General features: G+C 39.2%; 1 protein-coding gene across 9 annotated transcripts in view; it reads left to right on the forward strand.

Moving 5' to 3' along the window:
* tox2 (TOX high mobility group box family member 2) overlaps positions 1-14,813 on the forward strand; it is a 94,044-nt gene extending 79,231 nt beyond the window's left edge. For all 9 annotated transcript variants that reach the window (XM_056751518.1, XM_056751520.1, XM_056751517.1 and 6 more), the window contains 5 exons: positions 128-358; positions 5,245-5,325; positions 8,425-8,811; positions 10,351-10,487; positions 12,893-14,813. In XM_056751518.1, the coding sequence (XP_056607496.1) occupies positions 128-358; positions 5,245-5,325; positions 8,425-8,811; positions 10,351-10,487; positions 12,893-12,935 (879 nt within the window). In that variant the 3' untranslated portion in view covers positions 12,936-14,813. The remainder of the gene's footprint in view (positions 1-127; positions 359-5,244; positions 5,326-8,424; positions 8,812-10,350; positions 10,488-12,892) is intronic.
* The last annotated feature ends 2,491 nt before the right edge of the window (positions 14,814-17,304 follow it).

Raw genomic sequence — 17,304 nt, forward strand, 5'->3', positions numbered from 1 at the left:
ATGTATACTTACGGTACACGCTTCTCTATCTACTGTAAGAAATTTGTTATATTTTTTATATTAATTTTTTTCACGTGCACGTATTCCATGTAGAATGCAAACCGTGACACTCTCTCTTTCCCTTCAGCTCACGGGCGAGAAGAGGCCTTCCTCTGACATGATGAAGCCCAAACCCAAACCTCAGAAGAAGAAGAAGAAGAAGGATCCGAACGAGCCGCAGAAGCCCGTCTCGGCGTACGCGCTGTTCTTCAGGGATACTCAGGCTGCTATTAAAGGCTCAAACCCCAACGCCACCTTTGGAGACGTCTCCAAGATCGTGGCATCCATGTGGGACAGTCTCGGAGAAGAACAGAAACAAGTGAGTTTAACCTCCTGCTGTCAGGAACATGCTCAGTGTTTGCTCTTCTGTAGCTCTGGAGACCGACTGGAGTTCAGCGGTTTGTTGAAGCATCTTTGGGTTTCTCTCTGATGTTTTATTATGCTTTAAAGGACTAACACACTACTGATATGACAGGGCTAGACAGATAGAACAGACATGTAGACAGATCGACAAACAGACAGACAGAGAAATTACATAGAAAAAGACAAAAAGAAGCGACAGACGAACAACAGATAAACAGACATAAAGAGATATCGACATATAGACAGAGATATAGACAGATGGATAAACAAAGAGAGACAGACAGATAGATACAGAGGTAGAGAGACAGACAGAACACCAGATAGATGGATCAAAAACAGACAAACAGATGTAAAAAAAGACAGACATATGAATAAACAAATAGACAGAGAGACAGACAGAACAAACAAATAGAGACAGAGGTAGATAGACAGACAGAACACCAGACAGACAGACCGACATAATAAACAAATAGAGACAGACAGATAGATTCAGAGGTAGAGAGACGGACAGAATATCAGACAGATGGACGAATGAACAGACAGACGGATAAACAAAGACAGACAGATAGATAGATAGATAGATAGATAGACAGACAGACAGACAGACAGACAGACAGATAGACAGACAGACAGACAGACAGACAGACAGACAGACAGACAGACAGACAGACAGACAGACAGACAGATAGATAGATAGATAGATAGATAGATAGATAGATAGATAGATAGATAGATAGATAGATAGATAGATAGATAGACAGACAAATAAATAAACAGACAGACGGATAAAAAGACAGAGAGACAGACAGGTAGATGCATGAATAGACAAACAAATACAGCAGACAAGCAGAGAGACAGACAGAACACCAGACAGACCGGCTGATATTCACAGAATTTGAGACTCGTTTTTTCTGCTTTTCACTGAACATTATACATTTTGTTTTTGTGTGAATGAGAATATGTCTGTGTGCGTGTGTGTGTGTGCAAGTGAGAGTGTGTTTGTAATGAGGTTTGTGTAAACCGCTGTGTGTGTCTGTGTGTGTGCGTGTGTGTGTGTGTGATGGTGGCTGTATTTTTAGAATATCCTCCATAACACACGCCTGCTATTGCATGTCAAATAAGAGCCACCTGCCTCCATGACAGAGTACAGCTCGCTCACCCCTTCACCACCTGATATTCTCTCTCTCTCTCTCTCTGCTGTGTCCTTTTATTTGCAGTTAATTTTTGCCTGCTTCACTCTCTCCTCTTCACCATGAATCTTCATTTTGCCGCTGACACCCTTGAATGTGAATTCCTCATTTCCAGACCTCTTTTTATTTATATCTGTTGCCTGGTGATTCGATCATGCTCAGAATACGAGATTAGCCATCACCCAGCGCCCTTCAATTCCCCCTCAAGGACATCTGCTCTGCCAAATGTTATTGTTTGTGCATTTTAACCCTCCGTCCTCTGGAAGATTTCGAGAAACGTCCATCTTTTGTTTGTTTTGGTAAAAAATTATTTATTTCTTGAGTTGTTTTTGTTTTTTTTGTAGAATAATAAAGTTCGTCCTCGGGGAGTAGAGTCTGTTTATCTTCATCAGGGAAAGGTTTCTTAGAGAGAATATCTCGTATCGGATGGAGATTTTGAGTTGAATTAATAGTATGTGACTCACATCTGGATTCATCTCTCAGAGGTGTTTTAATTAGATATTAACGCTGGTTATGTCATCGTTTCATGACGTCATCGTCTGAACATAACTACATCATCATGATCCTAACTGTTCCAAACAATAGGCACAAAAATGATTGTGTAAAAATGGTCGTTATAAAAAATGACTTTGAAATTTGTACACTCTTACATCTGCAATAATTTTCAGTTTGATGACAAATTTATTACATTTTTTATAGCTTTTATTATATTTCTTGCGATATTTCTTGTAATATTTAGACCAATATTCCATTAGATTTCTGAAATGTTTTAATATTTTAAGTCAACTATAATAATCTTGCTCTGGGGTGTATGAGCACTATTGTTCATCCAAAAATGTAAGAACGATAGCGAAACATTACAGTTCAAGGGTCTACGGAGCGCATTACTGGCCGTGGAGAAAAGCCGTTCTGATAGGGCCATTAGTGAATGATTGATAGATTTCTGCTCCAATAGATGACTGTCATTCCTGTTAGCGATGACCCTGAGCCGTCACTCATATCAGTGATGAATATGTGAAATGATGTAGAACCGCGCAGACAGAATGGGCGTCGCAGGTAATAACCCGCCATTCTCTTAACATTTATTTACTGGTTAACGAACCGTTAGAATTCAGTCACACATGGTATTTGAAGATAAGTTTCTTGTGGTTTCAGCAATATAACGTTACGTTTACGATGTTATAATAGTTGTGTGTGTTTGTGTAATAATATAACCATTATTTCATATTTAATTTAAATGAATATTAATTCCCATTATTGTATATTAATTGTATTTAATTATATTACAACTTCTCAACAGTTATAGATTGTTTGCGGAGGTCTACCGGAAGTTAACTTTGGGCCACATAACATTGTAGTTGGTGAAATGTCAATATTGACTCGAAGATCCGCCACTTACGAGAGAAACCACGAAGTCTTTGGAACCCACATTTTCCTCTCGGTTCCCCATGTCAGCAGGTTTCCCACGTTAGTGTTTGCAGTAATTAACAGGTTATCAAACACGAACATTTCATTAAGGTACAATTACACTCAATTCAGCAGGGGGGCGACCGCCATGTCGTGATTAAGATTAGCAACACATGCTCTTTGGCACCAACACGCCTGTTACGTCTAATTCATAGCGCTCGCCTCTCTCTCTCTCTGACGGCTTCAATTGCTAATGAATCCGCTCACTTTGGAATAATTAGAAATCCTTAGGCACGGTAATTTATTTAAAAGCCGCTGTCTTTAGGGCCACTCATTAGTGAGGTTAAATTAATTTGAAACTAAAGCTGCCGGGCTCTCGCTGGGAGTTCATTACCACGAAAAGTCACGGCACCTCGTTCAATAGTTAACCTCCATCACAATGCAAACTCACATTTGCTGACAGCGTTGGCGTTTATTGTTGCCGGTGGAGTCGATTGGGAATGTTTGGTGTGTAGTTTGGGTTTGTATGGATGTGTATTTAAGTATTAAGGACACCATTGAAAATTCTGTGATTTTTTTTATTCTCCCTCGTCTTGTTGTTAATCTGTATGTGACTCTTTCTTAAGTGGAACACAAAGAAGATCTTTTGGCAAACATCTTTTGTTTTCATATAATGGAAGTCAATGATGTTCAATGTTGTTTGGTTATCATTGTCTTTAGATGATGTTCTTTTGTTTTGTGAAGTAGAAGTGTAAGTTTGAAATAGCATGAGAATTATTAAATTATGTGCAAATTTAAATTGTTGGTGAATGTTGCTCTTTAACAGCTCTGGAGAGTTTAGGAGCGATATTTGTCTTCGTGTTTAAAACCATCATCCTAGAAATTTAAATATATTAGACACAGTTCAAATTGAACAATACGATAATGTAGATAGGTTATTTGGTCTTGGCAGCGGTGTTTGGTCAAGGAGAAATGTTTGAGCAAAAATTGAGATTTCTCTCAGGTTTGGTTATATACCCCCGTTTGAAATGATCTCACCACCACCTACGAGACAGAATCAAGATGTTAAAAACATCTCATTTGTGATTTAGATTTCTGCAAGATCAGAACCAGATTTCATTTTTTTCCTCCAGTTTCTTCATTCGCACTTGAACGCCGTTGCCTCGGTGTGCCTGGAAGCAGCGTGTCGCATTTCTCCACCAATTTAAAGCATGTTTCCCATCATCAGCTGAAATCATTCTGATGTCCGACCCAGTTTCAGAGGGAATCGGCTGCACTTGTTGCCAGAAACCGCAATTCTGGGACAGTGAAATGATTGACAAGCAATTACATTAGCCTATGTCACAGCTGAGCGTTTCATTCACTTTGTTTCCATAGGATGCATTCCTCACTAAATTCTGTCTTCGTTTCAATTCCGTCCTCCATCCTTTCCATCCTCCTTATCCCGTTCCCTTTTGTGTCGTGTCCTTGATGTGGGATATACTGCCATAAATGTATGAGTCTCGCTTCAATAGAAACCCAAAATGGATGCTCTGTGTATGTAGTTACTTCAGTTACTATATGAGATGTGGGCATGCTGCTAAATTTGGCTCATCGTCCTATAAGAAACAGAAATGTCAGATCAGATCTCTTTAACATTATCCTCTATTCTCCTGGACAATGTTGAGATGCAAAAGAGAGCAATTGGTAAAAAGTCTCATCCATGTCTCAGATATTTCTCAGATAGTTTGAGAAGAGATCTCAACAATGTCAGCTATCAAAAGTCAATATTATTGAAGATCTCAACTCAACCATTTCTCATCAAATCCAGATTATTTGACCTCTACAATCTACATTCATTTACACCTCCAAACTCTTGATGTTTTCGACAATTACGCAAATTCAGAAGAAACATCAGAGACTGAGTTGATACAAAGCGCTAGCAACGCCAAGGTCATGGGTTCGATCCCAGGGATGGCACGTACTCTGATGCAAATGCATAGAATAATGCAATGTACGTTGCTTTGGATTAAAGCGTCTACCAAATACGTAAATGTGAAATGTAAATGTAATGAAACACAACAGAGAACTCCATCAAACTCTAAAAGCATTTGGGAATGTATTGTACACGTATACGCTGTGTTTCTGACTTTAAATATGTTGCTTGAGGTTTTAAGTTGACTCGAGACAGGTACACAGATAAGGTTAAGTGTTTGCAGCAGAGTGTTTGCGTCTTTAATCGCTGTTGTGTTTTTTCCCCTCGCAGGCATATAAGAGGAAAACAGAAGCGGCCAAGAAGGAGTACCTGAAGGCCCTGGCAGCGTACCGAGCCAGCCTGGTTTCCAAGGTAACTGGACGGGTTCACGTCTGTGATATCTTTGGGTCAGCAGTAATGTTGGAGGGGTAAACATGAGACTACGATCTCAGAACGGTCTCATGGGAAGAGCTATCAACACAAAGTGTGTGCGTTCACTCAAAATTGTAAAGCAAATATTTACTCATACGTATAAACCTTCAAGCACCAAAAATGTAAAGCATTAGTCTACGTCCAAAGATATGACGGGGATTAATCATTTATTATTTTTGGATAAAAAATGTATTTACTCAAACCGAAAGCACTTGAAGTATTGATGGTATAGTTGACATACTATTGTACACGTCTCTTAAACTAAAACATCATTAGGTCAAAACCTTGTTGTTACGGATGACATTTATCTCCGTCATATTTCAGCGGCCGTTCCGTTGTTGATCTAATCTGTAAGATTGCAGAGCCCGCCTGCTTTTTATGCGATTACGCATGTGCGATCCGTAAATCGATAGCGAATTTCTGAAAGGCGTTTGACAGATTTAAATCAGCACAATCTGTCGTTTCATTGCATACGTTCATCTGCATAATAAACCGCACCGATTTCAAACCGCTAATTTTACATTCATTGTTTCGCTTTTCAAAAACGCAAATTGCATTTTCATGCTAAATACTCTCTCTCCTTCTCCATACCTCTCCATCTCGGCTCCTTGGACCAAAACAAGAGCGTTGATTAAGCCGTGAATACAGTATTCATCAACCTCAGAGTCTTTTATTAAACGCCTTTCTCGTCATTCATTGCGTATAATTAAATATTTCGTGGAAATCGGGTTTTGGCAGATGCTGTGATTGATGTGTGCGTATTGAAAAGGAAGAAAATATGATAGAGAAAAGTGTTCCTCTACAGCTTGAAACACATACTTATGAAAGCAGAGCGACTCTTTTGAACCGTAAATGAGTTTTATTTCTTGTATTTATTTTTGCTCTTGGAGGGGTGAGACTGAAGTTTGTGTGTTTAATCTTGTTTTCAGCGTGCACCTGCTGACGGTTTGTAGCATGATTGTTTTATCATTATGTGAAAGAAGTTTAATCACTTTTGGATAATGAAAAATGAACTCGACTACCGAACAACATGCATAGAAGTGCACTGGAAACCACTTAGGACGTCATAGCAACATTACAGTATAGCAACCTTTATACAACCACTGAAAACGCCTTGGCAACACCATGGCTAGGTGTTTAAAACTATAAGAACGTCTTAGCAACAGCATAGCAATGTTTTAGACTGCTGAGAATAGCCTAGCAACAGCATAGCAATGTTTTTAAAACCACTAAGAAAACCATAGCAACAGCATAGAAATGTGTTCAAACCACTTAGGATGTCATGTCAATATCATAGTGACATGTTTTAAACTACTGAGAACACCCTAGTAACAGCATAGCAACAAACTGTTTAAAAAAAACAGCGAGAACACCTTAGCAACAGCATAGCAATGTGTTTTAAACTGCTGAGAATGTCTAAGCAACAGCATAGCAACGTGTTTAAAATGAATGTAAATACCTTAGCAACGGCATGGCAACGTGCTTAAAACTAATGAAATGTCTTAGCAACAGCATAGCAAAGCAACAAACTCGCTGCATCGAAATGGCATACTGTGACTGTACTGTATTTAAATAAGTACCATCATATCGCCATTAAAACAGCACGTTCTACATATGAGTGTACATTTCTGACATATTGCGTCCGCCATGTTTTATGGTCGTGTGACCCATATTCTCTTTGACCTATGTATACTAACAACAACCTACACTTGAGCGTTGATAAAAACATAATTTAGTCACGTCAGCCTTTAAGTTTTCCGCTATATTTATTTGATTTACTTTAGAAATTTTACCGTTGCTCAGCTCCCCTGGCTCATGGGATGCACACTCACTAATCTCGGCGGAAATAGTAGACCATCCGGATATTTCTCGCCTTATGTTTTTTGCATACTGAGTTTTCGGACATGACTCATGAGGCATTTACGCCTACTATATAGGATGGAAGTTGGCGATTTCGGACGCAGGAAATGTATTTAAAACCACCGAGAATGCCTTAGCAACATGTTTTGAACTAGCGAGAATGCCTTGGCAACAAAATAGCAACGTGTTTGAAAGCTTTGAGGATGTCTTAGTGACAGCATAGCAACCACCCATGAGACCCTAGCAACAGGCGTTGGCAGTGAAGTTTTTCAAGAGAGGGAGAATGCTGAGAGTTTCTCCAGACAATGTAAAACAGTTTTGTGCTGTTGTTTCGAGGTTTTCTGATGTATGAGGTGTGTCACGACGTGTGTTTTAGAAGCGCTGCTCAAGGTTTTAAAGTAAATGATGTTCATGTTCTGGACATCCTCCATGTGCACTTGTTTAATGTAAAAGAGAAATGTTTGAAAAGCAGATGTTCTTTCATAAACACACAGCGACTCGCTCGTTCTCCGCTCATCTTCATCCTCGTGTTCAATGCTGATGGATCTTCAGCTGGATGTATATGAGACACGAGTTTGACGCTGATGAACTCGACTGGCTTTCCGTCGCGCGTGACATTTGACAAACATATTGCCATTTACAACGTGTGCGTCCCTACACAGCCGTATTGAAACAATACGTCGCTATAAACGCTCTCTCTTGATTTGACAAACCACAGAAAGATGTGTTTGTGCCATAACTAAGATTCAAATGTTCCATCTCACAGTCCTTTTTTCTCAAACGTTTCTCTTTATGGAAGGAAAGGAAACAGACACAAACTACTCAGTTGTTGCGGAGATGTACTTTTACTCAGAGATCGCTCTTTCATAGGACTTCTTAATTGTGTTTCAATTTGTTTTAACTTTTGTTGGATAATACGAAATGGCTGAGAGTGTGATTGTTAAAACACATGATTAAATGAATGTAGATTACTAGTGAATTAATTTAGAAGGAGAAATATTTGAGGTCATATTGAGATCTTTAACAGCATTGACTTCGATTGACAGACTTGACAAATCGAGACATTTGTGAGATTTCTGACTCTCTCATGAGAAATATCCGAGACACACATGAGACTCCGTTAAGAAATATTTGAGGTATTAATCTTGTCAAAAATTCTCTCTCTCTTTGATCTTTTAGAGCTACAATGATCCAGTGGAGAGTAAAAGCGGTCAGTCCGGTCAGCCCTCGTCTCACATGATGGCCCCCAACGCTTCCCTGTACAGCGTCCCGCCGCAGCCCTCCTCCCCGTACCTGGGCCCCACCCCCTTCCCCCTCTCAGACCTCCAGAGTTACGCCGCAGGGGCTCCCAGACACGGCCTGCCCCGGTCGGCCATGCTGCCCTCGCTCAGTGCCTCCCCCCCGGCGTCCTTTCAGATCAGCCCCCCTCTCCACCAGCAGCTCTCCCTGCACCAGGGCTCCCTCCTCAACCAGCCAATCCGCATGCAACAGGTCCAGTCGCAGCCAATCATCTCTCACCAGATGGGTCTCCAGGCTCCGCTCCACTCCCCACCCCCAGGACAGCAGGTTAGTGTGCATGATGGTCAACGCCACATGTGCTGGATTCACGCCGCACTACACTGACTGTTTCTAGAGTACGTGTGAATGTTCTGCATGCGTTTAGGCGCTGAACGGCGTTTTTTTGGGGACATTCTGTGAAAACCTTGTGATATGTTTTTCTTTACGTTGTGTACATTTCGGGACTTTTTTAGAAAACGAAAGGGTTCCATCGCACCGGTATACTTTCACACCCTCCTACACTCCATCAAGAGCCCTGCGTTGAGCACACCAGCGGTTTTGCCAATGTATTGCTTTCTCAAAAGAGCAGTAAATCGCTTTCCCGCTCATTCTCCTTCACAAGAACTCAATTTCTCAAAAGAATGCAGAGAGGAACTTATAATCGCAAGGCGGCGAAATGTGCATAATATGCAATAACAATTATAAGCAATGAAAGCAAGTTAAAAAGTGACAATTAATCACGGTTGTTGAGTACAGAAAATTTTGTATTATTAAAATTGTTATTGAATGCATAAAATGTCTTCTGACCCAAGTTCACAAGGGTGTTATAATAATGATTTATACAAAAAATGTCAACTGTTGTCAACTTGTAAAGAAAAACGTGTAAAGTAACCTGCGATTCGGTTTCAACAGAGATGGCGATAGAGAGTCAAAAGTAATGCGTTGCATCTTAAAAAATGTATATCGTGTAATTATTACGTGTAATTATATTGTAGTTTTAATTAAAAAAAAGTCATAAGCATATTTCTGAATTAAAAAACTTGACGGCACTAGTTGAAATAAACATGCATGAGGTCACGTGACAAATATTAATTACTGCACACTTAAGATTTGAAAAAGTACACCGTATGCTTTGCGTACTCTGCAGTTTGCATTGATAAGCACACACGTATTGCATTCAAAAATGACTCTAGAAACATTTCTCATTGCATACTTTATGGAGTATACTGCAAAGTGAACCGTATGCAGTAAAGCAGTATACAATACTTCACCGCGGTTATCTTGATCACAAACAACTTCCTTATTTTTACCAAAGCTTTCTTTAATCTGGAAAACGTCCAGACAAACGCAGTATGTCATTTGTTATTCTTTAGTTTTAAGGATGATTTGATATTAATAGCAGTGTTCACAATCTTACAGTAGTTGTGAGGGTTTTCAGTGTTAAATTAACTTGACAACGGTAAATGAAGGATGGGTCGTGGCACGCGAGCTGTTTGCGGCCGGGGTGTGCGGCTAAATGAGCCGAAGTGAGAAGCGGGGTGGAGGATGTGTTGTTTTAAAGGTGTGATCTCCACCAGAAGACATGTTGTGTGTGAAGGCGATTGAAAGAGGTTTTGATTTCCAAACCACCATTAGTGTTTAGCACCTTTCTGCAGCGTTGCAATATAGCGTCACAACTGTGACAAGAAGTCCAACAAAGAGCAAATTATGTTTACTTGTAAACAAGACAGTTGACACTTTGTTCAATGTCATTTTGTGTACTTGTGAACGATGAGGTCACATGCACTTGAGTTTGTGTCTAATCTTTGTGTATTTTCTCTCTTTCAGGGATTTTCTCACTTACAGTCCGAGTATCAGAAAAGTGTGGGGGGATCTCAGTCTCCAGGGGCTCAGAACCCGGGGGGTCAGAACCAGGAGTGGGACGGCGAATATTGCAACCGGGAATGCGGTGGAAACCACTGCAGGTAAAACTGTGAGTGTGTGTGTTGCTATGCTAACATGTGTTGGGTTTGTCCCGTGAGACGTCTGTCACAGTAACAGGACCTCATGAGGATGTGGGGTTTCATAGCTGTGTCATGAATATTTCATTGTGTATTATAGCAGTGCATTCAAAACAAAAATCATACAATAAAAACACAGAACAGTTCAGCTAAATATGAATAATGATTTCACTTGCGTTTATGGTTTAAACCTGTACGACTTTCTTCTTTCTGTTGTGAGGCGCACATGACGAGACGCAGTATATGAAATAATGTTCACACTGCGCTTATAAGAACAAAGGCGAGTAGTTTTAGAAGATGCCAAGATCGAAGATAAAACAAAAACACCCTTAAAGTATTGAAACAAGGGGTGTCACAACATGCCGGTATTAAATATATGTGTGGTATTGAAATCATGTTAAATATTGTTAATAATTTAGCAAAATAATCTCTCTTCCTTACTGCACACATATTTTTTTGTGTGATTTATTGGCTAAAAAAAGTTAATGATAGACGTATTTATTTGTATAAAATACAAAATGTAGAAAATTGAAGGAAAAAAAATATTCAATAGATGTTGCGATAATATTGTTAAATTGAATCTGATGTCGTAACAGCCCTAATTGTAGCAGTATTTCACACAACGTGTCTCAAGATTAGTGGTGGGCATAGATTATTTTTTTTAATCTAGATTAATCTAGATTAAAATGGCTCATTTGAATTCTGCCGAAGGCATTCAGAATATGTGTGCTACCCAAATAATGACTAAAAGTAAGTCTTAGAGAACGGGTTTCTCAAGCCAGGTGGCGCATTAGACCAGGGTCTCATCTCCTGTTTCCAAAATGCATCACAAACTGCTTGAGAAAGCTGTTCTACTATGATAATTTGTGATGAAAATTAAATTATGTTCAATAAGATGTACTTGTGTTACTTCCGCAATAGCTAAGGGATGCTTTGCGTTTAGGTGGTACTTGAGACTGGAAGAGCTCCTACAGTACATTTACATTTAGTCATTTAGCAGACGCTTTTATACAAAGCGACTTACAAAGAGTGAGGGAGCAACAAGCGATATGTCATACAGGAGCCATAATACATTAGATCTCAATACAAAGTTACTGGTTTCAACTAAAGCTAGACCAGTACCTGTTGAGAGAAAGTGTTTTTTTTTAAACCAATTACGCATTGCACAAGGTGCAAACAACCTTAGTCTTGTCGATGTTTCTATTGGGAAGCTTCTTAAAAATGAATATTCCCTGAAGCAAACCCGGCGGCTTCATAGCTGCATCCATGTTAGCACGTCACGTTTGATGCGGTAATTTCACAGTAACGTTATGTTGTGTTCAGACCAAACGCGAATGGCGTGTCAAGAGCGAGTGATTTATATGTTAATGCAAAGAGGCAATAGACCTACTTGCTGCGCGAATCGCGCGAATTACGGTTATGATGAGGCGGCTTCCGCGAATGACGCGAATCACGCGAGTTGAAAAATCTCGTTCTCGCCCCGTACAGTGCAGTTAAGCTGGTATACATCCGCGCTTAAATATCAAGGTGAAAATCATCATAGCTTGCGTAGTATAGACCCAGCTGCCAACCCAACTTTGAGAATAGATTAACGGCGACATTTTTTTTATCGCGAGATAATAGTCTCACTGCGCCGTTAACGGCCCACCACTACTCAAGATATTTACACATGGTCTAGTAAACTCTTTAGACTTTGCAAACAGTACCTTTTAAATAATATATGAGTCTAAAATATATCATTAATTAAAAAAAAATGTGAGGAACAAACAAAAATTTCAACCAGATTTAAAACTATGCATCATGTAGTTCACCCGTGTCATGTGACTGTTCGCAAAGCACCAATTATTATTATTTATTATTATTAAGTTATTTTTGGTCAGAAAGGGACCACAGACCATAAACTCTGCGTACTGAAGAGTTATCGTTTTTTATTCTAGTTTTATTAGTATTTTAAATGAGCTTTAAATTGATATTTTTGGTTTTCATGTTAACTTTAGTTTAATTTCATGCGCTTTCGTCATTTAATTGTTGATATGTAATTTTTTTAAACCAGGTGTACAGCCGTATATATTTTGAAACAATGATGTCATCACCCCAGCACGTAAACTTTGCGCAGATGTACGCATGCTCTACATCTTCTTCGGCATTTTATTGTATCTCTGCGCCACATCCTGATTTGGAGTGTATACTATGTCGTTTCGTTTGTACGCAGATATTTCTTGAGACGACACCGCAAAAAGGAAAAAAAAGGATCGGATAGGAAAGCTCTGCGTAGATTGAATGAGTAAAGGATAACATTTTAGGTGAACTGTTGCTATACAAAAAAAAACGTTACTTGACGATTGTGTGTTTGTGTTTTGTCTTCGCAGTGGCAGTATGATAGGCAGGGACAAGCCACTCTACCTCACTTGAAGAAAAACAAGGAGACCAGATGAACCAACACCAGGGAGTCCCACCAACCCACCTCTCCACCACTCCTCCCAGACACCATCAGTTTAACCTCAGTGTCATTTTTCATTCGTTTTTAGAGGGATGCGTGTGTGTGTGCGTGTGTGTGTGTGTGTGTGTGTGCGTTCTGAAGACTACTAGCGATTCTTTCATTTTTGCCAAGCACTTAAAATGTACAGGCCTCTCTGTCAGAGACTCATCCTGTCTCTGAATACAGCTAAAAGAAAAACACACACAAAAAAAACGTGTATATAAGAAAAACAAATGGAAAAAATATCAAAGTACCATTAAACCGGCCCTCAGGGCACATGAGCTTTAATGAAAACATGAGGACAAACTCTCCTCAGTCTCAGTTACTTCTCTTTCTCGTCTCATTATTTTTCCGTTGCTCTTTTATTTATTTCCCGCTTGCGACATTGCGCTTTTTTGTCTAAGTAACGCTCTTCAGAGGGCGATGTGTTAATGCTCACCTGATGCTCTGTGAATTTTAGTAGGAAGGGCGGAAAATAGAGGAGAAATAAGTCAACTTCTTTTGTAATTGAAAGGCCGGTGTTGGTCTTTACTGCTCTGTCACAGTGTGATTGTAAATATCACTTTTTGGGGGGTCAGATTTGGAAGATGAAGTCCAGATATTTTTTCTTCTTTATTATGACTTAAAACTCATTGATTTGTATTTGAAATGGTATTTTGTGAATGCGTGCGAGGGTGAATGTGTTTGCGTGTTGTGTAGATGAGCGGCCTGTGGTATCAGAAGAGCGTTTCCACACGTACACAATCTTGCATTAAAATCCGTGCGCGTTGGTGCCAGAGAATAAAGAATGGACGGATGACCGAAGCCATGACAAACCACATGACCCGGCTCTCCGTTTAGGATCATCAGACGTTTTCCCGAGAATGTTCGAGAACAAAATTTTGAATGAATTAGATCAGTTTTTTAAATAAAATTTATTTTACTCTCAGGTTTTAATGGCGATAGATATAAGCGTAATCCCTCGAAAGGCACCGCCACATTAAGGCCTAAAACACACTAGCGCCATGCTAGGGCTAATCGTGTCATGCTTTTTGTCAGTCCTCAAGGGGGCGACCTTCACATGTCTGCGTCAATGGATAGTATTTTAGTTCAACTAACTTTAGCTACCTTGCACATCGACATTCTCTTCAAACTGATCTGACGCGACGTCGAGCACACACAATATCTCAGTACTTCTGTCGAACTCCGGGTCATTTCTTTTGTCTTGACTGACGTTAAATCCACCGAGATTTAAATGGGAACGATGACGTTCTCCATGTGAGATTTTACAGCACACAGTAAAGCAACAACAGTGGGTCTATAGTTTTCTAGTAGCTTTTGCTAGATGTTCTATTGTGTTGATTTCATCTTTTGAGTTTTGTGGGGAAAACCGAAATACATTCGATCATGTAGTCAAATGTTTTATTTGAATCTTTTTTCTACTGTAGCATACGATTTTTAGTTGAATAAACAAGGAAACTTTCGAAGACATTTCAGTTGTGCACAAACCTGCCAGTTGTAGTTATTTTATTTGTAAAGTCAGCCATGATAATTCTTTTTAAAAATGTTATCAGCGAGTTGCCCATCGGTTAATATTTAATAATGTTTAACAGGTTTCTATTTATGAACAAAACAAGATCGGGTTTGCTTATAACTACAATATTTGAATTCTATTGTTTTTTTTTCCTTTTTGTTGTTGAAGATGACGAAGACAATTGCTATTTTTTATTTACCTTTTGAACGCTGGTTTTTCTTTCATTGCCAGCCAGGTCATTTTTGTGTCACTATGCCTTTTTGTTTCTTTTTGTCCGTAATAAAAATGTTAAATGAGAGAGTCGTGGTCGTGTTTTTATTGATGTCAATTCGAAGAATTTAGTCCTGGATGTGTGTCAGCCTGACCTCACATCGCACGTTTTTTCTTGTTCTTTCTCGCATTTATTTCATTTCTCAAATGATTCCTTTTTCACAAGCAGTTCACAAGGAAAGCTATACAGTAAAAGTGCCTCGCTTCGCTCCATTTGTATGTTTAATTCATATCGTGGAAGGCGTTTCTGCCAGCGTTGAATTGGCAAATAGATCATTATTGAACAATTGGAAAACTGAAGCTGCCAGAACGTGCAATGACACACATTATGGGGAACCTGGGTTATACATTCTTAATGAAACACACCATGATGGATAGAAAGGTATTGTTGTAGTGCGTGTGCGAGCGTGCATATGTGTGTTTTACAATCAAGCAACATACAAGTTGTGAAACAGATGCTAACGCCTGAATCCTAAAATCTTCACACTGTTTCTCTAAATAAGACCCAGTGAACCTCACAGATGTCTCCTGATGTGATCTTCCTTCCTCACAGTGTACTCACACATACTAAAGTCTCTCATCAAAAGATCTCAATATGAATACGAACATATTTCACCGATGACCAGATCCTTTCCAAACACATCAGCTCTTTTCCTGCTGTATATATAAAATGAGCAATAAAATGTCATGATGCATCTTTTCCCTTCTTCCTTATGTGAAGTTTTCATGTAGTGCTGCATCACACTTTATTATAAAATGATAGCTTCTGTGATGTCCATCAGAGACCCAAGTTGTCCAGTTTAAGGTTTTCTATTTTTCAGACCAGACCAGCTTTGTGTGTGAAGTAAAAAATCAGATTTCTTTCAAAGTATTTTAACTGAAAAAGAGGCCTGAACAGTTTTCCATCACGCTCGGCTCAGATTAATGGACGTGAAGAAGTGAACGCCGGCCTGCAATGGCAAAGCAAGGAGACAGTTTATGACCTGCTACACGGAAACTTTCCACTAGTGCGGTTGAAGCTTTGCGGTACAACGTGCGCTGAACAGACTTTGACAGGAGCTTTTTTCTTTCAGTTTCTTGTCATTTTCTGTCCCTTTGATGTGTTGCATGTAACGTTTCTACCACTGTTTCCATGTCAACATTTTTAGCTAATGAGACCACAAGTGTTACTGGCCTGAGGTTCTTTAACAGGGAGGTTAGTTCAGCTCTTTCCTCCTTTTGTCTGAGACTGGTCTTTTGTTACAGGAGAGAGAGAGAGAGAGAGAGAGAGAGAGAGAGAGAGAGAGAGAGAGAGAGAGAGAGAGAGGAAACGTGGGCGGATTTGACAAGAAAACAGTTTCCGTTTTTGTCTTTTATAACAGTTTTGCCTTTTTTTCTTTTTTAATGCCTTTTTGTTTGAAATGTTCATGTTCTGCAGAATGAAAAGTTTAAGTAAAGAGAATTGCATAAACCACACCAAACATCCTGTTTTTAGAACTTTAGACATTTTTCATCATTTAAAAGTGTGTTTTTTTTACATTATGTTTCATCAGTCGCATCCCTTTCATTACCATATTAGACATTTTTATTTCTTGTTCATTCACGTTATTCTTAAAAAAATGTGCCGCATTATTTTTCATACAATCAAATTGGCTGTCTGTCATTTCAACTTTTCCAAATCATGAAAATTAAAAACTTATTTTGATGAGTTTATGTAAAAATATAATCACATCATTTTAACATTGTTATATAATATATAAATGCACAAATACAGTTGTGATGCAAAAAAACTTAAGCTTTTGCTTGAAATTGTCATTAAAACAAAATTCTTCTTTCTTTTGATTTTGTGGATGAACTCTTTTGGTCTTTTTGGGGGAATAGATTCATAACAGAGGACATGTTGTCTGTGTTTTTTAAGGATCTTGTCATCATGAATAATGTGGGTGTGAATGATATGAAACAGAGCTGTCATCAAGTTCATTTCTGCACTATCTATCAGTCCTTGTTCTCCAGCTGAATTTACTGTAACATCAGTTTCACATCTCAATGTCCAGATTGTGGCGCTGATAACGATTTCCCCTGCACGAGAGCAAGGCCGTGAAACCTGTTGACTTATTCTTCATGGTCATACCGTTGGCTTTCACCTGCCCACATGTACCCAGAGAAACCACCAGTGCGGCTGTCCTCGTAACGAAATAACAGACGCCTTCCAGAGAACGTTGACTCTGTGATATCTGAAGAGTGAGTCAAACCTCCAACGCAAAGCTGCGTCCCACAGTTTGTCACAACGTCCTAAAGCCAACTTCAAAGGTTAAAGAGGTCAGTCACATGGAGGAGCGTGTGAATTTCACACACGGCAGATCTGGAATCAGATGTGTGCGCTTATAAAACATATTTAAAAGATGATTGCTTTGAAGAAAAACGTTTCATGCAGCGTGCAAAATGTTATCGAAGATAAACAGGAAATGGTTTTTGAGAAACAGGATGTTATTAAGTGTTACTTATGATTTTGGCACCTGCAAGTGACGTCACTCAGAAAG

This window comes from Triplophysa dalaica, chromosome 6 (assembly GCF_015846415.1).
Source record: "Triplophysa dalaica isolate WHDGS20190420 chromosome 6, ASM1584641v1, whole genome shotgun sequence".
In the NCBI taxonomy this organism is placed as follows: Eukaryota; Metazoa; Chordata; class Actinopteri; order Cypriniformes; family Nemacheilidae; genus Triplophysa; species Triplophysa dalaica.